Here is a 25,000-nt window from a genome sequence, read left to right on the forward strand (position 1 = left end):
CACACGCACACACACACACACACACACACACACACATACACACACATACGCACATATGCATGCACACACATATGCATGCACACACACACACACACACACACACATACCCACATATGTATGCACACACACACACGCACACACACACACACACACACACACGCAGAATTGAGTAAGCTCACAAGTGACATTAATGTATGTCTCCTGTGTGTTGTGTGTTAGCTGCTTGGCAGTTTCACTGAGCAGGAGCGGGCCACCATAGGCCAGCAGATCAAAGGAAAGAGGGTTTGGATCGGCATCAAGAAACTCCTTATGCTCATTGAGATGTCCCTGCAAGTAAGTTCAGTAGCACAGCAGCAAGTACTTACACTGTCTAAATAGGGCACAATGTATATGGAAGAGATACGAACACTGTCACTCTCACTGTTCAATATCCGTAATGCTAGAGACCTTCCGAGTGTGAACAGTGGACACTATAAGATTTGAGTAAGGCAAGGCAAGACAAGTTTATTTGTATAGCAAATTTCAGCAACAAGGCAATTCAAAGTGCTTTACATGAGACATTAAACGCATCAAGACAAAGTGCAACACATAAAAGGTCATATAAAATGCAAAAAAGGACACTCTTTTCTTTATCACATACTGAAACCTTCTCTCTCTCCACTCACTTACATACAATGTCCCTCTGTATAGTTGCTCGCTGGCTTTTCACCAGTGCCTCAAACATCCTTTCTGAGCAAGGGACCACATCAGCTGTCAGTGGCTTCCTGTTGTGTCACTGGGCACACCTTGCACCAAAAATCAAAGTTCTCCATTTCCAACATACATTTCCTTCTTTCTCTTCCTCCCTCAAGTCGTTCTACTAACATGCTAATGAAACTGTTCCACTGAGTAAAGATTAAAAAAAACAATTTGCTATTGAAACTGCTCCACTGAAATGTATCGCAAAAGGTGATCGGGTGCAGTGACACCCGACTGACTTAGATTTGGATTGGTCTGAGTGTTCCTCGGTTGGAACTGACATCTTGGAATCTGCAGGCCCTTTGTGAAGACAGGTAACTGATATTTGATTTGTGCCGTTCCTCCAGATGGAAGAGGAGTACCGAGTCAGCAAGTTCCTCTCTCTGCTGAGAGATGAGGGGGCGTGAGTACTCCCGCACTCCTCCAACCAATCGCCACCAATCTCCCACACTCCTCCAACCAATCACCACCAGTCTCCCACACTCTTCCAGCCAATCACCACCAATCGCCTCCCTGCATGCCGCTCTTAATCACCCTATCATACCTTTCCTTTGCCTTAATGACCCTCCCTATCCTACATATATCTATCGCTATCATCTCCATTATGTGACAAGGACACTTACATTCAGAAAGGGAAACGCTATTTACATGCTATTTAAAATGTAATATTCACATGTACTGCTTACTTGATTGACTTGTACAGTAGCAGGGCTGGCCCCAGGCCTTGTAGGGCCCTAAGATAGATTTATTTAGGGGGGCCTTGGACAATGGCAATGTGTCCATGGCAATCTAACCTCTAGTGAACAGTTTTCTGTTCTCTGGGAGTGGGCTCATCATCTTGAGCGGCCACAGAGTTGGCTTAGATCTCGGGCCAGAGAAAATATACATGTAACGCACAATTATGCTGACATAAACACACAAACACAACCACAGACACACACACACACACACAGATCACCAGATCATCACTGCCAGATCACCAGATAACCAATTCAGATTACATTGGCTTGACCGTTTCATTTTGTCATCACCAGGTTGGATGAAGCCATCCGAATTTAAGATGTCATTTTCTGATGGTAAGGTCATCAGCAAAGCTACAGTACCAAGCTAGCTACTGTTGGTTAGCACTTCAGCTTCTAGCTACAACACTAGTTTAGCCCTCAGATTACAGTGTTAATTTTGTGGAAATGATGATGAAAATTATTTGTCAGCGACCTTTATTTAGTTATTGTCACGAGACGAGACGATAATTAAATAAAAATACATTTATGATGACAAAAACTATGATGAAATCTATTGACATTTTCGTCAACAAATAAAAACTAGACAAAAATGTTATGGAGAGACAATTTGGGAAGAGATCCAATCAGAATGCTGAGAATTCTGTAAAAGTTGGGGCTCACACTGAAAAAACTCAAACACAGGTAAGGAGAGCACATAGAAATGTAATTCAGTAACTTTGTCCATCAGTCTAATAGATGTTTCTTCCAGGAGTTTGGGAATTCTAGAGAAATTGTTGAAATAATGTATTACACTTCAACTAAACCAATTTGATTTTAGTTAACTAAATCTAATGAACTAAATTAAATGTAGATTTAGTAGACTAAAATCATAATGCTATTTAGTCAAATAAAACTAGACTAAAACTAAAACAATTCAGACGACTAAAATACGACTACAACTAAACAGAATTTTAGTCGAAAGACTTGACTAAAACTAAATCAAATTTGCATTTGACTAAAACTAACTCAAATGAACACTGCCTCAGAAGCTTCTTACCTCTGTCAGCTTTGAAAAGTAGCTTCCCTCTTTAGTCACCACAGTGGTGTCGCAAACTTCCTGCCCTGGACCCCTTGATGCAAAGAACTCAAAGCACTGTTCAACAGACTTGTACAGCGACATACTTAAACATCACCATTCATGAATGAAGATACCATTCAATTGAACTGCCTGCCCTCACACCCTCATAACACGGTCATAACTATGGAATATCATAGGAATTTGTTATAGATATTCGTTATTATTAGTGATAGTAATGATTGTGACAGAAATGTTTTGACATTCTTATGACGGTGTTATGGGTGTAATTCCTATATATGTGTGCATAATATGACCCCTGCCTGCCTCTACCTTATGTCCATGTAGTAGAAGCATGACATAACCGGAGCCCCTGTCACAGCTCTTATCACAATTACATTTATGATCATTCCCTGTCACCTGTTTTGACATTTTCTACTTTAGCCTAGGTTTTCAAGATGTCATTGTGACATTGTAGTGATGGTGGCAAACATGGCTTACATTAGTTCAATGTTATCCTGTGTGATTTTAGTAACCGATACCAGTAATACTGTTAAAGCTGAGAAAGATGGTTCATCGTTATGGTTCTCTTCTTGTTTTATAGCATTTTAAATCCCGGCAAGCGTTTTTTGTTTCACACGAGACACCGTCCTGCCGTTTGTTGGTGTTGTGTGAGTACTCTGGACCGGATGTAGTCGACCAATCACAGCGGGAGAAGGGAGGAACATTCTAACCTTATTCATAAGTGACTGGATCTCTTGTCGTTTTCCACCATTTTCCCTCCAGTGACCGCAGCTTCTACGAGTAGAAGAGAGAACGTCGGATCGGAGGACAAGAGGAGCAGGAAGAGGAGGGGAAGACATCCTCCGCTTATCATCCCTCTCTCCATCCACCCGCCTCTCATCCACCCAGTCAGAGAGAATCATCCACAGCATGTTTCAGTGGCAACTATGACCATCAAGTCCACCCACCCCCACGCCATCTACATGTCACAGAAACCTGTTGACAAGTACTGTAAACTGTTACAATAAGCCCTGTGGAAAATGGCAATATGGATTGCAAGTGCTGTCTTGTGCATTGTGCGTATTTAGCCATGTATGTTTTAGTTTCATATATTCGAAGTAACTGTATCTCTGTCTAGTTAGCTTTGTTTATTCAGACCAATAGATATATGAAAACATAATATGTGTAGTTATTACCCACACACATACAGTATACTTATGGCATTACGCCATATTCAGATGTGGAATATGAAAGGCTTTTAGTAGGTGTATAGTGGAAGTGTGAAGTATTGTTTAGTGTCTATAGTGTACCCTTTAAGTAAAGGTATTTATTTCTTGTATATAGTATATATAAATACAGTATATCATGAATAATTTTTAAATTATTCTAAAAAAAATCACTCTATTGACTTCCAGGTAATAAATCAGTATGGTTGCTCATATCACTCCAATGTTATTTTTGACAGACGATCATAATGGTGTAGAAGGTGGTTGTTGTCAGCTCATATGGTGCTGTACTGTTCAGCTGATGTGAGTATGGCCTCAGTGTTAAACAATTCAGCACTTTTGAAATGGACTAAGAAGTTATAAAAAGAAACCTTTAGCTATATCTATATCAACCCAGTTATTTGTGTGAATTTGGTCTTGTGTTTGTTTCTGTGCACTGCGTGTGTGGTGTATGAGTGTTGAATGTATTTGCTGATTCTGGGTGTATTAGGTACTGTATGTGTGTGTGTGCATGTGTGTGTGGGTGGGTGTGTAACTGAATCTAAATTGACAGGTCTCTTGGTGTAATGCATTTGTTAATTTATTATGACGTGTGACCAGTGCTTGTTGTCCAAAGCTTTTTTTTATGTTCCGATCATTGACAGTGTGTCAACATGCAGATGTATTATTGCAATAAAATCACAGATACACAGGTAAAAAGAAAAATGCATCATTCTCTTTCTCCCTTAAATTGTTCTTGTGTGATTTTGGTGAGCAGTGTACAACTGCCTGCACGATTTTGAAAGTTTGACATGTTTTTCAGTTAGTTGTGGCCCCAGAATCTTAGTTATAGCCACAGAATCTTTACAGAAACCCTTCCATTACATGAACTTCAGATAATAGGCACACACATAAATGCCTGGGAAAAGACTGCCACGTCTCAACCACCTTTTATGAAAAAGACAATCATGTCTCATACATGTGTCATACACATGAAGATGCTCTACCATGTCTATGTCTATGTAGGCCTACAGACTTCGAGGTCATTGTCTCCCACGCCTAGTCTCCAGTCCAGATACTAAAGCTCCAAAAACGCTCTGTGAATGAATCCTCCAGGTCCACTTCAGCGTTCTGCCTGTTGTATGGACTGGACTGCAAGGTGCGAGGCTCACTGCAACAGCTGCTTTGTCATACCCCGTTCTGGCCTGCAGAGGGCAGCACACGGCTTGATCAAAACTAAAGCTTTAGAATCTTGACCTGCACGCGCCCATACTGTAAACGGGGGTGGAGCTACCACTGTAGGAGCTAACGTTAATGCGTTTGCATTTCCCCGCCGTGGCAGCCCGAGCTGGAACGGTGATTATATTCAACATACCGTGGGCAGAACAATAGTATCAAGCTCGCATTCACACATTTAATAGATTTGTAAAGCGATACTTTACGCGGCAATATTTCGGGGGGGGGTCGACGCACGTTTTTCAATGCGTTGGACGTTTGGATTAATTTCCTATAGTTTATTTCTGTACGTGAAATGACAACAATCGCGAGATACGGCGAAGGATTCGACCGCCACCGGTAACGGAGAACCTAGTTTGACTTCTACATGCGCAGTGGTGTCACCGAGGGCGGCTATCCAACGTACCAAGGTGAGTGCTGTCCTCACGTAAACCCGTAGGCTACAGCGGGCAACAGTCCTGTCCAGTGTTGCGTCTGCTATGACCAGCAGGAAGGCCGGTGTGTGTACAACTTTGACAGATCCGGGTCGTGGCGCAACACATTCCTACATTGTGTCCTCGATTTGTGTCTGTGAGGTGACAAGTGCCGGCCGAGTGATCAGTACTTTGGTTACTTCTGTTGCCTATTCGCCAGCAGGCGTGCTGGCAGCGTGGCAACTGTGGCATTGAAATGGTCTTGACACGATGATGGGCAGGGGGCGTGTATAGCCCAAAGCCGAGTGGCAAAACGTTTAACAGAGTGGCCCTTGTGAGGAATAGCTGATGAAAACGGGGCTTGAACGTCCACTAAATATGGAAAGTGCACAGTGGACCTGTCGTCCCCCACCCTTGATGCATTTTATCAGCATGTACAGTTGTTGAACGTTGTGGAGCTGGCTTTTTTAGTGTGAAGTAAGGTTCAGGAAGTGAATTTCACCTTTACTGACGTTTCAGAAAATCCTTATAAAGAGTTTAAGTCTGCATGGAAACAAGCCTAGCTAGTGGCTCTGATATTAATCATGACCACAAGTGCGACCAGGCCAGGTCCAGCATGGCTTATGGCTGATGGGCATACATACAGCTGTTATTTTCATAGTTCTGGACAAATTTCCTGTTTATGCGGCGTTGCGTTGATGTTGAGTGGTGGCCATGTTAAATTGTGGCCATTCACCCTTATGGAGCATATTAAGTACAATGTCAAAGGGATGATGCGTTAAGCAATGAAACCTCACTTCCTGTTTTTGCAGCGTTGCATTGATTTTGAGTGGAGGCCATGTTAAATAGTGGTGATTCACCCTTATGGAGTATACATTAGGGATGTGCATGACTCACCAAAATCACTGAAATATTCTGTTCTCATAACTGAATATTCAAGTATTCGAAAGGCATTGTATTGCTATTAATATAGGTATGTATATATATGCATATTAATCTTCTTAACATATAACATATCCCAATGATTTTAGAGGCAATGTTGTCATTTTGTTTCTTCTGCATTTGCATGAAAACATTTTAGTTTCTAATCTACAAAAAGTTAATTTCTATTTAGTTGCTTTCCCGTGTCTGGTAATCAGTCAGCGCGTTGGGGACTTCCGTATTTTCCCATCGCATTGCCGCATTACGTCAGGGCGGCTAGTGGATCAACCAAGCTGCACCGGGAGCAAGCATGGGACAACCCGGCAAACGCTCATCTAGGGCTGCGGGCTTCACCCATCAGCCGAAATTGCCAACTCAAACCAATTTAAAACATCTCAAAAATCACCATCCCACCCAATTTGCAGAATTTTAAACAAAAATATCAGTGCCACAGCCAGTTGACACACACGCCCGCACACACACACACACACACGCGCACACACACACACACTGCTGCAGTGCCCACATAGCCCTGCCTTCTCTCATTCTCTCACTCACTCACTGTATTGCTGTCTTCTCATCACTCGTCTCATTCGTGTTAGCATACTGTAGCACTAAATAGTTCATGTTTAGACGTTTAGAGCAGTGTAGAGTTTCATAACGGTTGCAGTTCCAGGCAGTGACTGGTGTGTACGATAGCTTCTACAAGCAAGCTAGCAAACTAACGTAGCTAGGAAGTACTGTAACTACCATCATATTTTTTGTTTGGTCTAAAATCTAAATTTTAGACCAAAGACAATGTTTACAAAATAAATATATATATATATATATATATATATATATATATACATCATAATTTAAAATAGAACAGTGAAAACAGGCCATACAATAAGATGGTATGATAATCTACTGTTCATTTGGTCTATGCTTCCCTCTGCTGTCCATAGTGTTACTGCACCATAGTGGATCTGCTCAATTCATTCTACATACTAGGGATGTTAATAGTTAATCGACTATCGATTCATTGCCGATAAGAATTGACTCAAGTAAGATTTAGCCTAGTTACTCGATTAATTGCTTGTTAATGGAACTGAACTTGAGGGGTATTAACTTTATCAACGGGAATTGCGTGAAATGTAATCATGATTTAAGGTCTGACTGCACATGAGGGCGCCACGCCATGTAGTGAAGGCTAATTGGGATGCCGGGAAATTTCAACGACACAGTGGTAGAAGACAAAATTAAGCGAGCTAAGCGCAGTGGGACGTTCTTATCAATTAATCGACTATCGTTTGTTAAGGTTAACAGTTATCAATTAATGAAATTCCTTGAAATTTGCAACCCTACTACATACTATAAGGTCTAACTAAGAATATTCACCAAAAGAACTACTAAACACCTCAAGCTCTGAACTCTGTGGATTTAGAAAATAGACGGCCTCATAAGTAGAATAGACTGTACTGAGACACCAAACATCATTTTGTGTACAAAACAAAATGTACTTGAAAATGAATTGTGGTGATGTCCCCCTAATGGTGGGCTCTGGTGTGTGCCAGATGCATGTACCGCATGCACTAATGTACAGGGGTCGATCTATACACCCCCCCCCCCCCCCCCCCCGCTCCACTTCGTTGTTGCTGGGTGGGGGACAGTCCCTTTGCAGCTGTAAGGGCAGGCTACAGTACCTACTGTAACAATTTTTTTATGATTATTCCAACACCACATGAATGCAACATAACTAGGCTATATAAAATAAAGGTGCGACAGTGGCTACTCTGACAGATTTTGAAACGTCATCTAAATGCTACCACGTTATGATTACTTTAGATTGGTAGAGCTAACGTCAGAGATTATTCATGCATAGCATACTAGCTAACCTAGCCGATATGCTATGCTATCTTATTCTAGCTCTCACAGGAGCCGTGCCCTAGCCAGCTACCTCGCGCAGGAAATTATCTTTCCAACTGTCACTTTCTCTCTGCAATCTTCAAGGTTGCCGTGTTCAAGGTAAGCTCTTTGGTTATTTTTTTGTATTGCAACAAGCAGCAGACAATTGAACCTCAGCGTTTTCATGGTATTTTGGCAGCTGTTAGCAAATTAAGCCAATGTTAGACATAGCTAGCTACTAGCTAGTTAACTAGGCTAGTCTAGCTAGCTAATGTCGTAGTCTGAGTTTACGACCTGAGTGTCTGGGATTACAATAACTACATAAGACTCTTCTTTACTTAATCGAAACATCTCAACTGCTATTTTATTTATATTTGATAATGATATTTGATTGAAAAAAATGTGTAAATATGTATCAAAACACACATCTGTTTTTGCAAATGAACTCTTCGTATCTTTCTCTTTGTTACTCTGTGGCAAGACCTCTGCACCAGAACCTCTCTGGCTGCCAGAACCTTTCTAATTCTCCCTCTGCACCAGTATTGCTTCCAGCTATTACAGTTACAGTATTCCATATTTCATTCTCTCTGTTCTAGTCTTCAGGCTGCTAGTTGCCCATCCCCACTGTACTGTAGATGCTGCCATCAGGGCCGAGACATTCATTTGTAACGCGATTATCTCTGTGTGCAATTCCTGCCTCTTGCTAGAGAACCCGCCCACACACTCTGGCCTGTCCCCCTCAGCGTGTCCCCCTTCAAGGTGTTCTTGGATGTCTCACCTACAGTATGTGTTAAGACTATAGATGCAGCTGCCATGCCTGAGACATCCATTTCACACACCTCAGGTTCTCATCAACCCCATCAACAGGGTTGGTTTGTTGAGAAAACATTTGCTCGACTGTTTTGTTTACAGCATAACTACATTTCTAAAATGTCCGAGAGGGTTAAATACATTCCAGTGCCATTGCAGGTAAAACATCCCTTGGGTAGATGTGTAGAATAAACAGTAACTATTTGTAATATTTCTGTTACTGTACAGATAAGGGAGAGGAATGGGGCAGCGGCCAGATACATTAACATAAACACACACATGCACAATACAGACACAATTTACAATAAGCACACATGCAGACACACAGGCAAACACAATACAGACACAATTTACAATAAGCACACATGCAGACACACAGGCAAACACAATACAGACACAATTTACATCATTAAATATCTACAATATGTTTATTTAGTATCGTCTTTGTGTTGATTGATTAAGGTTGGAGGTAGACACCTCCACACACACACATACACACACACATACATACACACACAGACAGGCATGCACACACATGTACACAGGGACAAACGTGCACATATGCATGCGCGTGCACACACAAACATACTTTGTTATTGTATTCTTTGTTAGTTTGATGGTTTTTATCATTAAAGTTCATGAACATCAGATTCGTGTAATATGCTTTTTTGTTTATTTGTATCTGATCAGTGATCATGTAACATTGGAACATACCTTAGGAGAATGTTCCTAGAACATTCCTTGCAAAACTAAATGCAACTTAAATGGAATCCTACTACTAAAGAAAACTTAACCAACAACTGTAAAATATTCAGAGTTTTAGGGAACTCATTATTGTTGTAACCTTTCGAGATCGTTCTTAGAACCTGAATTCAACCTACACAGAATGTTCATAGAATGTAAAGAAAACATTGATTTTAAAGCAACTATGAGGACTTTTTAACTGGTTATAAAACAGTCTCGTTTTAATACTGATGCCTCCACATTACCTACATTAGCAAATGCGGCCATCTGCGAGAAGGTTGACAGTTTTTATGTAGATATTCCATAGATATCTGCCAGGCTGGTCGGGTTGACCAGGAAGGCCGAAACAATTTATTTACCTTGTCGCTAGTCATCCTGACAAGTAGAGTCTTTTTGCTGGCTTCCAAAATGAATGCTGGGCACGGCAAAAGATATGTACGACAGGAAGCAGTGGTGCATGGCGGTGGTGCATGGCTTCACATGGCTGACACGTAAGTGGAGGAACGCATATCTGCGGGCTTGGCTGACATCTTGGGAGTGGATGGCAAGACACCACCTCAATCTAAACCTGGACAAGACTGAGCTGCTGTTCCTCCCGGGGAAGGGCTGCCCGCACCGGGACCTGGCCATCACCACCGAAGACACAGTGGTGACGCCAACTCGGACTGCAAGGAATCTGGTGTGACCCTGGACAACCAACTGTCGCTCTCTGCACATATCACATCCGCTACACGCTCTTGCAGATTCCTGCTCTACAACATCAGGAGGATTCACCCTTTCCTCACTGACGAAACGGCGCAGGTGCTCATTCAGGCCCTTGTCATCTCCCGGCTGGACTAGTCCAACAGGGGCCCCAGCGTCAGCCAATAAACCGCTGGAGCTTGTCCAGAAAGCTGCTGCTCGCCTGGTGCTCAACCACCCCAAGTTCTCCCGCACAACTTCCCTTCTCCATTCCCTACACTAGCTCCCTGTAGCAGCTTGCATCCAGTTTAAAACTCTGGCACTAGCCTACAGGGCAATGAAAGGAACAGCTCCCTCCTACCTCCAGGCCATGGTCAAACCCTACACACCCTCCCAACCGCTACGCTCTGCTATCTCCGGGCGACTGGTTGCCCTGTCACGCCGAGGCCCCTGTGGTCGATCGACACGGTCACGGCTCTTCTCTGTCCTGGCCCCGCAGTGGTGGAATGAACTGCCCACTGACGTCAGGACAGCAGAGTTGCTGCCCATCTTTCTTTGAAGGCTCAAAACTCACCTCAAGAAGTACTACCAGGATCCTCCCTCTTAAGGACCTATTGTATTTTTTGTTGGCTTTTCTTGCACTTTGCCTTCAGCACTAGATCATACTCTTAGTCACTTGTTTTAGAAAGGAGATGCACTTGTGAGTTCTGGCAGGTAGTAATACACAGATTTTTCCTATGTTAAATGCAATTATTGTAACATTATATTATTAATATTGGACAACAGTGTCAGCTAAATCACTGTAATGTTGTTACGCACCCCTCCCAGATGGTAGGTCTAGGGATAGAGAGGAGGGGACCACGGAACAAGCGCTGCCCGTGTGTAGGCCACCAAGAGCCAGTGTGGAGGCAGCGGCACAGACGACAACACTAGAACCCGTGGACAGACGTGGTAAAATGCAATAGCCAAAAGCGGGGTTTATTGCAGCCAACTAATAATAATAACAACAATAGTAATGAAGAATAGTGGAAAACAAACCCAACTGTATATAGAGGCAAGGAAAACCTCAGAAGAACTAAGGGGAGGACGCCAAAACAGACGGGACCAATACCAAAACACGATTCCCGCCCTAGATCTACGTCCCTATCGCTTCCCTGTCACTACCTTACTCTTATAAATCAGAACAACGTCTTTACTACCTAAGCTTACTATCGGTCCCGCCTAGTCTAATCCCAAAAATACAAAAGGTGGCACCCGCCTGGGGAAACTAACCTCATGTATTTAGACAAAGACATACCTACGTGTAAGTGTAAGCCCGCAGGCATCTGACCTAACATACCTCGCCCTCCCCTGGGGCGGGGGGGGGCTACTAGGAGTTGAGAACAGGTATGAAAACAAACACAATACAGCAGGACTAGTGATCAAACTAAACAGGACACAGTGAACCAACATACAACAATAACGTGCTCTGACTAACAAAGAATGCCACCACCTAACGAAGAGGGGGAGGGTTTAAATAACACGCATGCCCCTCTGATAGGGCAACAGACGAGCAGGCAGGACGACGCCATTGGAGGACGAAACACAGTTGGGTGGATAATGGACCGGACCGCAAACGATGACTGACAAGGGCAGGGAACCAATCCTGGGGTAGACGACGAAAAAACTGAGAGAACAGTAAACACAGACAACACAACAGAAGAAGGCCTACACAAATAATGTGGAACGTAACAAATGTAAATGTAATGTGCTCATGGGAAATGCAGTCTTTCTGGTAAAAATACTACCACTTTTGTGGGCCGATAAAATCAACACAACTGAAAAACTTGTAGCTGCTTTAACCTAGGGAGAACTAAACCGAAACTGGGAAACAACATGTGTAAATGACCTACTACCACACATAGGTGATGCATTATGGCTATTTTTTATGTTATCAATTAATGTGCACTAGCATATAACAGTATTATGTTACAGTGATGATAACCTATAGCCTAACAATTAGATTATGCTATAGCCTAATAATACAATGCATAATCTCATCCAGTAGCCTCAACAGGTACTCTTTGAAGAGTGAGTGCTACAGTATAAAAATGTGCTAATGCAGTAGCATTCGTATTCACACTGAAGAACCCTTAAAAGTCCCTGGTGGTGCAGGCTGCTTTTCTCTCTCTCAAACTGCTGCTTGTTCCGCGGCCAAGTGTGACCTCCTTTGGCGTTTCCCAGGCAGCAGCGACGGCTGTGTCCTGCTTTTCGGGGCGATCTGCCGCGGAGTTGAGCCCCCAAAAAACGGTGTGTACAGCGCCTACTGAAAGAGCCTGGTTACATAACTTGGCTGCGCAGCTGAGGTCCCAATCTGTATTCACTGCATTGGTTACGTCAGACGCCTGCTCGAGAGTGGGAGTGAACTGGAGAGATCTGTTTTACTGTCTGCCCTGGTGACTGCAGATAAGGGGATATCTTTGGCAACAGCGCCTGAATAACAGACAGGATACAGACAAAGAAATGTATGCTGAATATAAGCAATTTTTCAGTCAAAGATTGTCTGCAGTTGCGGCGTCAAATCAAATCAGAAGCCATACAAATGCTGTCGCAGTCGAGCATGCGATAGACCCAATTGTATTAGTGTAAAATATCTTCAGGTCAAGCAAGTACTGTACAGACCATGCTTTCAAGTGTTTGTGGTGTCATTTGATATCTGAGAGAACAAAAGGTTTCAGGTTTTTATTTATTAATTCACATTATTCTCACACATGTACCACAAGAGAAGGGACTCTAGATCGTACATTAGTTAGTTTGTTCATTTGTTAGTCCGTCACACTATGTACCAGAGCCCAGCACCGGGGAGGTGCTTGCCACAGTACATTTTCTCAATTGTCGAGTACATTTTCTGTATAGTCTTATCTGTTCTTCTCAGGAGCCTGTCTGCTTCCCAAATTCACATAGTTCAGAGCTTGAGGTGTTTAGAACTGTAGCCCTTTCGGTTCTAGTTTATTCTCATAGGTCAGTATTGAGGGTAGGTGGATTGTGGGTAAAATGAACTTTATAGACCAAGTCATTATATCTCCCAACATACTATAGATCAGATGACTCTTCGGTAGTTCTATTATGCTGGTTAGATCAAAGACTGCTGAGCTCTCGACTTCTGCGATTGTACAATAGTCCAGGTAAGCGCTTTGAGGCCAGACTTGAGATGGAGTGGGTATTTCTGAAGAGCACAGGCGACTGAAGCTCAGCTCTGTGAAGCTTCCACATTCATTAGCCGAGCATGCGCTTAGAACCAGTCCTTCTGGAGTCTTCTCTTCGAATGAGAAACAGGGAGAATGAAACACAATGGTCAGAAGCTACACATGTATCATACTACACTGAATAATTTGATTTACTGTAGCTGGTCAGACATTTCACAAATTTAGGAACAGCATAACAGCATCTGCTTCGCATTGCTGTGACGCAAGCGCACACAAAAACAACTGACTGGTGCATTGCATCTTTGCCAGACAATTGAGGAGAGTCATTTGTGTGGTTTTCTAGATTTCCAGAATTAAAAGAAAGTGGAGGCCCTTCTTTCTCTCTTTCTCTCTCTCTCCCTCTCTCTCTATTTCTCTCTTTCACACACACACACACACACACACACACACACACACACACACACACACACACACACACACACACACACGCACACACTTCTCTCTGTACATCATGTTGTGACCCCACACTGAAGGAACGCTGGCATCAGTGTGGTGAGGACCCAGTCTCTGAGGGAGGCCCCTGCAGTGCTGGTGTCAGGAACTTCCTCAAGAGGTCCAGGGAACAAACCCGAAGAAACTATAGGGGTCAATGCATTCACATGCAATGAACAGGAGCTTCTGTACTCCTATATAATGGCCTAAAATGGTATATCTGACATTAACATAAATGAGCAACTCTCTGTCTGTCTGTCCTTATTTCCCTCAGACACAGTTCATATTTGTGTGGGTGTCGGCAGAAGTAATCTTAACATAAAATACTGCTCCGGAGCCACCGGTTCTTTCACAGTGTGCTGCTCCGGTGTACATATCTACTGCACCCTAGTTAAGCTAGCCAATAGAAATACTGCTCTGAATATAACCCCGCCCTGTATTAAGTTGATACAAACACTGCTTTTCTCGCATTTTCACAGTGTGGTCTGATGTCTCCTGACCAAAGGGAATAAATCTCTCATAGTCGTGTCCGTTTACCTTTCAAACAATCCCATTGTACGCAATAGTAGCTAGCCAGCTTGCTAACATTAGCCAAACCAAGCTATCATTCAGAGGGGACTTGCCAAACAGAAAATGTCCGCTAGCTGTGATGCTTAAGTAATTTTTAGCTATGTTCTACTCTATTCACTTAATATGCTGAAAACATTAGCGATCAGAACAGTTAGGCTAGTAGTTGTTGCATGAAATTGGTCGTCTTCTGGTTGATCTAGTGGTCGGTAAAATCGACCAAATATCAAGAGATGGACATCATTGATTCTAGCTATGTGCTCATGAGCATTTTGGAGTCGATTGTAAGCATGACCACCCATTGACCAGTGACCACCATTCAGTTGTGACTTTGAGTTTGGACCACATGGGGATCAGGAGCTAAATACTTTTGCCCATTCATTCTGTGTGGGGCCCAGTTCTGATACCTGCATCTCAGGTTCTGGGAGGCAACGGCATATAATGAACTAAATGGCCAATTACTGATTGTGTGCTCCAATGCGTCAGAACTAGTAGGCCTATATGAGTGAAGAGACTAACCATACCAGCACTGATGGTGGCTTTGAATAACAAGGGTCATTAATCAGTCCTGATCGAGGGCCAAGTGAGAAGTTAATGAGTTTAATACAGGAGAGATCTGAGTCCAGTGGTGGAGCTGCATGTGTTTTATACTGGGCCCAGTGGTGGAGCTGCATGTGTTTTATACTGGGTCCAGTGGTGGAGCTGCATGTGTTTTATACAGGGTCCAGTGGTGGAGCTGCATGTGTTTTATACAGGGCCCAGTGGTGGAGCTGCATGTGTTTTATACTGGGTCCAGTGGTGGAGCTGCATGTGTTTTATACTGGGTCCAGTGGTGGAGCTGCATGTGTTTTATACAGGGCCCAGTGGTGGAGCTGCATGTGTTTTATACAGGGCCCAGTGGTGGAGCTGCATGTGTTTTATACAGGGCCCAGTGGTGGAGCTGCATGTGTTTTATACAGGGCCCAGTGGTGGAGCTGCATGTGTTTTATACAGGGCCCAGTGGTGGAGCTGCATGTGTTTTATACTGGGCCCAGTGGTGGAGCTGCATGTGTTTTATACTGGGCCCAGTGGTGGAGCTGCATGTGTTTTATACTGGGCCCAGTGGTGGAGCTGCATGTGTTTTATACTGGGTCCAGTGGTGGAGCTGCATGTGTTTTATACAGGGCCCAGTGGTGGAGCTGCATGTGTTTTATACCGGGTCCAGTGGTGGAGCTGCATGTGTTTTATACAGGGCCCAGTGGTGGAGCTGCATGTGTTTTATACAGGGCCCAGTGGTGGAGCTGCATGTGTTTTATACAGGGCCCAGTGGTGGAGCTGCATAGTGATGGAACTGTGTGGCCTCTTCATAGACAAAGGATGCCCCTGATTGGCAGCCTAAGACCTGTTCCCCCACCTTCTCCCACAAACCTTTACTCACTGACGTGATGACACTCTGGGATACACACCCAGTCACGACCCAGTGGATGCTGTTAGCATGCTGTAGTTAAGCTCCCTGGGAACTTAGCACACTTCCAGCATGACAAACAGGTATACACAAGACAAAAATGGAGACTTAGCTGACTTAAGGATCTGATTAGTATAGAAAATGTCAATGATTTACAGTCACACAGTTCAGGGACAAAGTACAAACAAAACCAGCCATTACTAGTCTCTGCAGGGGGCATTGAGGGTTGCCATTTTCTTCTTCAAAACGTTTTAGCTGTCACTGTGAAGCATTCCACCAATAAGGTGAATAAAAAATAAAAGCCTTTTTAAGGTACAAACACATGACAGTGCTCAATGCACCTTGTTAGTGTAATCAAATCCAGAATCCTCTAAGATTAGTCTCTGGTATTGAGTCTTTTCAGAACAAATGATACCTGATTGCAAAGGACTGTACATTTTGTAATTGAATAGTTGTTGTGTGCATTGAGCTGTTATCGCTTTGTCACTTAGGGTTAATTCATGTTGAGCACTTAGTCTTACGTTTTCTTATGATTATTGTAAGCAGTGCACTCATGTAAATGAGGCTTTGCTCTCAGTGGTATTTCCATGTCAATATATATATTCAATAGAACAGCTTGAATTACAGCATACTTCACTTTCCTTGAATTGTCTGTAGCTTATTTCATAGCTCTTGGTTCAGGTCACTCTGGTGAACTCTTTGAAAATGTGCGGTTGAATAGATAGATGAATGCTTTGGTTGTTTGTGGACAGTTTTCCCAAGCTCTTGTTGTTGAATGTAGCTTATGAATTCTCCGGAGTGTAGTGTCACGCTCTCAGTCTGGCCTCTCAGCACTAAGCCATCCATCATTCTAAACTGGTGCTGTCACTGTGTTTCCTGACTAGCTCACAGTACAATCAGATATCAAACGTATTAGCCAGTTCCTTTACCCGCCTCTAGACACACTGACTAGCCTCTGCATGCAAGTGTGTGTGTGTGTGTGTGTGTGTGTTTGTGTGCGCACACGAATGGGAGAGAGAGATAGAGAGACTGTGTGCGCTCGTCGTTGACCACACTTATTTTGTCAGACATTGTCACAAGGGAGCATGTGTAGGCATAGGTATGCCCATGTGGTCCTCGGTATGGCATGTTCCCCTCCCATCCAAACTGCCGACTACGTATCCCATTGAGAGTTCACAACTAAAACCTAGCATTTCTGTAATGAGGGAAGGCTCACCCTGGGTCTCATTATCTATTGTGGCTATATTACTAGCTACATTGGCCTTCGGGCAACCGCTTTGCCGGGGTGGATAATTTGGGGAAGCCGTCAGACAAGAGAACCCTTGTCAGCCCCCTCCACTTTTGCTCAAATCTATCAATGTCAACATGATCATCAGACAGTGAGTATTCTTACAATTTTTAGCGCCCAGTTTGTTAGCCGCTGCTATTGTTTTAGATCACTGACCTACATTCGGCGGGTTCAGTAGACGATGGAGTCTGTCCACAGCCAAATACAACGACTACTTGCCTACCAACATTTGGTTGTTGCCTATTAAGCATTACTGTACAATGTTGTTGGACAGACAACAAAAATATTTGTGTAAGGTTGCAGATTGGACACCATCATAGAGTGTTGATCGTTTGGCTGTATGGAAGCTTCTGAAAGATCTGTTGCACATAATACTGTAGGCTGGCGCATTCTGTACTGTAGTTACCACAGAGATGGAGGTCAGCATTGACATGACTGTAAATGCAGCAAAATTGGATATCATTGTTTTCTATAGTATGTAAATAGAATGTTAGCTGTGGTACGCATGTGCATAGAACTGTGCGACTGAGACTGAGAATGTTTTCTTCTATCTTGAGGGTCCATGTGCTCGACATGGACTTCCTCTACTCTTTGCTTGCCTCTTGTGTGCTCAGCACATCACTTCCTGCGGTCATTCCTGTTACTGAGACGCTTGTTTGTGAAGTGGTTAGCCGCAAGGCGTGTAGAACGGTGAACAGGAAGGAAGGAAGCATTCCCCACTCAAGCTAAAGCAGAACCAGCCTAGAACGCGCTGCGCTGGGCCGCCATGGCCTTCTACCTGCTGTTTCTTCTGGTCACCTCGGGTATCGAGTCCTGAGACTCTCATTGGTAGAGTTGTCTTGTCACCAGAGCTCCAACCGATCCACCCCAATTTAAAAACAACCCCTCCTAGATTATGACCAGGTTATACATTTAAATGGGGCGGCTGTAGCTCAGGAGAGCTAATGATCCAATGATCGTAGGGTCGGCGGTGCGAATCCCGGCTCCTCCTGACGACATGTCGAAGTGTCCTTGGGCAAGACACCGAACCCCAAATTGCAATGAGCAGGTTAGCACCTTGCATGGCAGCTGGCCACCATTGGTGTGTGTGAACGGGTGAATGAGAGGTCTTCATTGTAAAAGCGCTTTGGATAAAAGCGCTATATAACTGCTGTCCATTTACCGTTTATCATTCACAATGGCCATTTAGATAGGTGACATTAAGCGAGCGTTCATTGTGCAGCCTGTCTCCGGTAACAGCGTTGTTAACAGTGCGTGGAGTCCTTCAGGCCTACAGTAGCTCTGTGGTGTAGTAGCGTAGCGTTTGACTCGGGCCACAGCAGCAGGCTCCTGTTCTCAGCACTCAACAGATGGAGAACTCGGAACTGTTACCTGACAGTTGTACTGGAGGCTGTTATTGCATCATAAACAGACAGATGGACTCACTGCATTAACCGTGCTTTACTACCAGCACAACATGATGCCTTGTGCTTGCTCAAACAGAGAGAGAGAGAGAGGGAGAGAGAGAGAGAGGGAAGGGGGTACAGTTTTACTGTCCGAGATTTAAAACCGTTTAAAACAACGGCGACTCTGTTGTGGGGACTGCGAGCGGATACTGTTCTGGAGTCCTGCTACAACCTTAGTTAGCTTCCATTTCTCTCCTGCAGCCCCTCGAGACTGCACATCTGTAGAGTATAACGTAGATTATACACAGTTGTTCTTACCCTAAAGGTTAAGGTCAGGGTGTCAACAGGCTCCCGCGCCTGTACCGAGGGGGCAGCTTCACATGTGAGCCAGACACATTTGTGACTTTACACTTGCTGTGTACACTAACTGATAATGTGGCCTAAATAAGCAGAATCCAGTGTGCTACAGTAGTGTTGGGCTATAATAAACAGGGAGGCAGTGGTCCAGAACACTGGAACAGACAACGCCAGGCTAAGATTAGAATCACAATATGTATTGTGCTTTCTGCCATGGGTAACATTTGAGAATATTCTAGAAAACACATGAACAATAACCCTGACATTAATTAACCGACCTGAACAACCATGATGGCATGCAATTTGATATGTCTGTGATTTATTTTTGTTTTAACTTGACTTTTACTTGTCTTGAATATGCTTATATATACAGTATATGTCTTGATATATGTTATGTTTTTTTTTTTTTGTGAGGAGGACCCCAGGAGGAGTAGCTCCTACGTTAGTGGCAGCTAATGGGGATCCAAATACTAACAATAAACAATAAACACGACAACACAAGATGAGGAGTCAGTTGACGACCTTGCTGAGTTGCTTCGTACATTGTGTTCGATTAGATGTCCCTTAGGATCTCTTTTACGCTTCCAAATGGATGTTTTTGCAAATTGCCAGCAATGCGCTTGATAGTTGGCATGTGACATGTTGGCAAACTATGTCTCTCGGCCGCAAAGTTTCCTCTCTTTGCCTCTAGCGATTGCAACCAAAATTGGAACCGCATGTATCCCTTATATATACAAAGAAAGGACAAACTGTAACATCCTAACTTATGCCACCCACCCCACCCTCAGCACACAAAACACACACAAACACACACACACACACACAAATGCACCCCCCCCCATCCCCCCATCCCCCAAGGGTACAGGGAAGAAGACACGTTAGTCTTTGTGAGGCCAGAGCAGACGGATCAAGCCATAGATCATAACAGTGAACCGAGAAGTACTGTACTTGACGTACTGTACAAGAGAGTTCTGTGGAGATCGGTTGCTTGCGTGGCCATCTGGACATTCTCCGGGCGGGGACGGGATGTTTTCACCCTCTGTTCCGGCGACCCTCTGTTGCGCAGGGACACGTGTCAAATCATGCGCACTTAATTTAAGAGCTTTGTCACTCTGGTGCGTCGGCCATGCTTATTCTTGAACGTATGCTTGTAAATATGTCCAGTGCGATGTGATGAAATCCTCATCTGCTACACTGTGCAGCTGCCGTCACACTTTTAAAACATTGTGACACCTTCGAAACTCCACGCACACGCACACGCACGACAGTGTGTTTGTGTGTGTGTGTGTGTCTTTATGTAGTGTCTTTGTTTATCTGTAAGCTGATTACTGTGGTTCTGCACGTAGACTCGGGCTAGATTGGACACCAGACATGATGGTGCATTCTGAGTTGACCTGTAATGTTAATTAGTAACTGACTAACTGCTCTGACTCAGTAGGGAAAGTGGGCCAGTTAACCCTGGATTAGACAGACACGTGTGGGTGTGTGTGTGCGCGCGTGCGCGGGTGTGAAACTGATTGATTGTAAACTTTGGAGTGTTGTTGGAGCACAGGGCGATACACTAATTGTGTCATGTAATTTCTGGCCGCTGCTGTCTCAAGTGTCTTGTCTAAAGTGTCATAGAGCACCTGCCAATGAATATGTGATGAGGGTACGACTAAAAGGGCCAGGAGAGGTAGAGAGAGACCAGGAGAGGCAGAGAGAGAGAGACCAGGAGAGGCAGAGAGAGAGACCAGGGGAGGCAGAGAGAGACCAGGGGAGGCAGAGAGAGAGACCAGGAGAGGCAGAGAGGCCAGGAGAGGCAGAGAGAGACCAGGAGAGGCAGATAGAGAGACCAGGGGAGGCAGAGAGAGAGACCAGGGGAGGCAGAGAGAGACCAGGAGAGGCAGAGAGAGACCAGGAGAGGCAGAGAGAGAACAGGAGAGGCAGAGAGAGAGACCAGGAGAGGCAGAGAGAGACCAGGAGAGGCAGAGAGAGACCAGGAGAGGCAGAGAGAGAGGCCAGGAGAGGCAGAGAGAGAGGCTAGGAGAGGCAGAGAGAGAGACCAGGAGAGACAGATAGAGACCAGGAGAGGCAGAGAGAGAGACCAGGAGAGGCAGAGAGAGACCAGGAGAGGCAGAGAGAGAGGCTAGGAGAGGCAGAGAGAGACCAGGAGAGGCAGAGAGACCAGGAGAGGCAGAGAGAGGCTAGGAGAGGCAGAGAGAGACCAGGAGAGGTAGAGGGAGTCCAGGAGAGGCAGAGAGAGAGGCCAGGAGAGGCAGAGAGAGGCTAGGAGAGGCAGAGAGAGGCTAGGAGAGGCAGAGAGAGACCAGGAGAGGTAGAGGGAGTCCAGGAGAGGCAGAGAGAGAGGCCAGGAGAGGCAGAGAGAGAGGCTAGGAGAGGCAGAGAGAGACCAGGAGAGGCAGAGAGAGACCAGGAGAGGCAGAGAGAGAGACCAGGAGAGGCAGAGAGAGACCAGGAGAGGCAGAGAGAGAGGCCAGGAGAGGCAGATAGAGACCAGGAGAGGCAGAGGGAGACCAGGAGAGGCAGAGAGAGGCCAGGAGAGGCAGATAGAGAGGCCAGGAGAGGCAGATAGAGAGGCCAGGAGAGGCAGAGAGAGACCAGGGGAGGCAGAGAGAGAGAGGCCAGGAGAGGCAGAGAGAGAGGCCAGGAGAGGCAGATAGAGACCAGGAGAGGCAGAGGGAGAGGCCAGGAGAGGCAGAGAGAGACCAGGAGAGGCAGAGAGAGAGACCAGGAGAGGCAGAGAGAGACCAGGAGAGGCAGAGAGAGACCAGGAGAGGCAGAGGGAGAGAGACTCCTTTTGTCATGTCGACTTCCAGAGGACAAGACCATTCACAGTTCCTCTAGCTGCAGGATTCCTCTCAAGACATCCTCCATTCGGACGCTAGCGGTAAACAGGGTGTGTAGATGAAGTGTGTGGAGCGAGAGGTTAGGTTCTGCACGGTTGTTGTTCAGTCAACATGTGTGTGTATGTGTGCGTGTGTGCGTGTGTGTGTGTGTGTGTGTGTGTCCACCATGTCCTCAGTGGGCTCTGGTCTCCCTAGCAGGGTGAAAACTACCACATCATGGCGTTGTTGCGTTATCCCTCCATCACTCAGGTACAGCAGCGCCCCTCACAGTCCGAATGTCTGGGATCCTGACAGCCACGCCCACCGCGGGGGGGGGGGGGGGGGGGAGGGGCTAGTACGTACAGGAGCCACGACAGCCCCCCCCTCCAGGATCACAGTGTACATGCGATGTGGTTTGCGGTGGGTAGCATAAATTATTATGGAAAAAGGAGAGAACGCACACCGTAGTCTTGGGGAGGCGCCGGTAACGGGTGAAATATACTAGAAGAAGAAAAGAAACAGCACACTCAAGCTCTCGATGCCGGGTGATTTATTTAGACAACGTTTCGGCCTAGCGGCCTTTGTCAAAGTCTTACCGCACCCACGGGTCACCCGGTGATAAACAACGCCGAAACGTTGTCTAAATAAATCACCCGGCATGGAGAGCTCCCAGTGGGCGGCTCCTTTTCTGTTTCTAGCGTAGAATATTATAAAATGTCTGATACATTCAGGTCATTACCTTCCAACTATAGACCACCTCAGTCTCCCTCCAACCCCTCTCCCCTCTCTCTCTCTCTCACTCTCTACCTCCTGTTCCTCCTCGTCCCCCCCCCTCGTCCCCCCCCAACCCTCTGAAGCGTCTCCAGCTGGGTTTTGGGCCGTGCTGATCAATACTGCATACTGTAGGTGGGAGGGGACAGGGGACCAGAGAGACTTGGTTCTGTCCGATGCCCACTAGGACAGTTGCCATAGCGTACAAGGTTAATCATACATACCCCCCCCCTAACGGACATGCCAGCTGGGGCAGTCGTAGACCATGTGTCTGTGTGTGTGTGTGTGTGTGTGTGTGTGCGCGCGCGCGTGTCTGTCTGTCTGCGTTTGTCCCTTTCACCAGTTTGTGTAACCCACCCGAGGCAGCCATAAAACACTGTTATCTCTGCACCCATCCACAAGAGCTTGACACTAAGCAAACGCACAAATGCTTTTATCAGAGTGACCTCTAATCCACTTGGCTGTGTGTGTGTGTGTGCGTGTGTGTGTGTGTGTGTGTGTGTGTGTGTGTGTGTGTGTGTGCGTGCGTGCGTATGTATACTGTCTGCCACTCCTAGCTGAAGAGTACATGATGTACTTCTTTTTTTCCCCCCCTTTTTTTTTTTTGCTGAACAGTAAATAGCGTCAAGCTCTCCCTGGAAGAACTGTAAATACGGCGCGATGCCGTACCTTTATTACACAAGACAAATGTGCAGCGCCGTTACTTAATGCTGCATTCAGGGAAACGCGATAGCTCCATTCAAACCGCGTGCCAAAGAGTCGTCAGAACGGTGTGTGTGTCCATACTAAGCCGAGTTGTGGGGTTAGTTTCCAGCCCTGTTCCATACCAGGTTAACGTGTCATCTTGACTTCTTTTGTAGCCCTTTAATACTGTCTCCCCACACCCCTCACCCCTCACCCCCCTTCTAGGTCCTCCCCATGACCCCTCCGCCCCCCCCCCCCCCCACACACAACCCCCCATCTCAGTTCTCCCTCTGGAAAGTCTGGACGCCTCGGTCTCAACTTACAGCTGGCGCAAGGAGAGCTCTCCCGCCTGTCCCACCCTGGCAGTGACCCGGAGAGGGGGGAGGCGCGGGGGGGGTTGGAGTAGAGAGGTAGAGTTTGGGGGGTGGTGGGAAAAAGAAGGGAAAGAGAAGAAGAAGGGAGAAGAGAGATGGGGTTGGTGGGGGGGTATGTTGGGGCCGGGGGCGCGGCGGGGTGGAACTCAGGGCGGGGCGGAGGGGTATGAAGCAGGGCCAGGTAGAATTCTCTCTCGATGTTGCTTTTGTCCCCTGAGGCCGATCGACTTGTCTTATCCTCTTTTTTTGTGTTTTTTTTTTTCTTTTTTCACACCCCCCCTGGCTCCGCTCTGACCCACATAGGCCAGCGCTACCTCCCTCTCTCGCCCACAGCCCAGCACACCCCTGCGCTCCAGCTCAACCCTCTCCCTGCCCCCTCCAGGGTTAAGAGAGGAAACGTGTCTTTGGCTGTTTCAGTTATAATGCTGACCAGACAAACAGAAAACACACAGGGCCTCTCTTTTGGCTAAAATGGGTGAACTGTTATTTTTACTTCCCTTCTGGAAAGTGGCAGGATCAGAATATATATATATATATTTTTTTTAACTGTAGGAAATGAGCTATATAAATAAAGTTTGACTGATTGATTGACTGATCTTCAAGCGCATGTGAAAGGAGTGGTGAGTGCAGTGAGGGACCCACGTCCCCGGGGGCTGATTTGTGTGCACATTTCACAAATACGACTTTGGTAAAACACACAGTAGGGCCGCAGTGTAAAGAGACCGACGGCGGCATAACACCACAACAGCTATGCCAGGTCAGAGGTCAGGTCAGCTGTGTCTACGCCCTGCTACTGTACGAGCTCATATAATGGACTCTAGCCTCTTTCCACAATTATATATACTGTACGGCAGGCTCGCTGGGCTGATAACTACTGTATTAGCGCTACAACTCTCCTCGTGTGTCACATACCGGCTCAGCTTTCCTCATCACCTCAGCCAACCCACATTACAGACGGTAACCTCCCCATATATGTCCACCTCCACATCGGCTGCCCTGTTTACCGTCTCTCAGCTTTCAGAAGTGTCGACTAACGTATATAGCAGACCTCCAATTTACTCCCGGGCGAACCTATACGGCTGTTTCCAATGTGCCCTCTAAATGGGCTAATCTACGTGCGTGCCTGGATGTTATTCTCCTCACATACCCCCAGCCTTAGCTAACCCACATACTGTACATTACACAGGAGA

At 45.6% G+C, this 25,000-nt stretch overlaps 2 protein-coding genes across 2 annotated transcripts in view; both read left to right on the forward strand.

Moving 5' to 3' along the window:
* Positions 1 to 1,145, forward strand: part of nsfa (N-ethylmaleimide-sensitive factor a) — a gene marked incomplete at both ends in the record, with an annotated part of 11,518 nt that extends 10,373 nt beyond the window's left edge. Inside the window, 2 exons of the mRNA XM_084438879.1 lie at positions 220 to 333; positions 1,086 to 1,145. Coding sequence (XP_084295005.1) covers positions 220 to 333; positions 1,086 to 1,145 — 174 coding nt within the window. The remainder of the gene's footprint in view (positions 1 to 219; positions 334 to 1,085) is intronic.
* A 4,104-nt stretch (positions 1,146 to 5,249) lies between these two features.
* LOC311309093 (thyroid hormone receptor alpha) overlaps positions 5,250 to 25,000 on the forward strand; it is a 60,134-nt gene continuing 40,383 nt past the window's right edge. The window contains exon 1 of the mRNA XM_084438257.1: positions 5,250 to 5,389. The gene's annotated coding sequence lies outside the window, so the exon portion shown is untranslated. The remainder of the gene's footprint in view (positions 5,390 to 25,000) is intronic.

This window comes from Borostomias antarcticus (assembly GCF_949987555.1).
Source record: "Borostomias antarcticus genome assembly, chromosome: 5".
Classification (NCBI taxonomy): Eukaryota; Metazoa; Chordata; class Actinopteri; order Stomiiformes; family Stomiidae; genus Borostomias; species Borostomias antarcticus.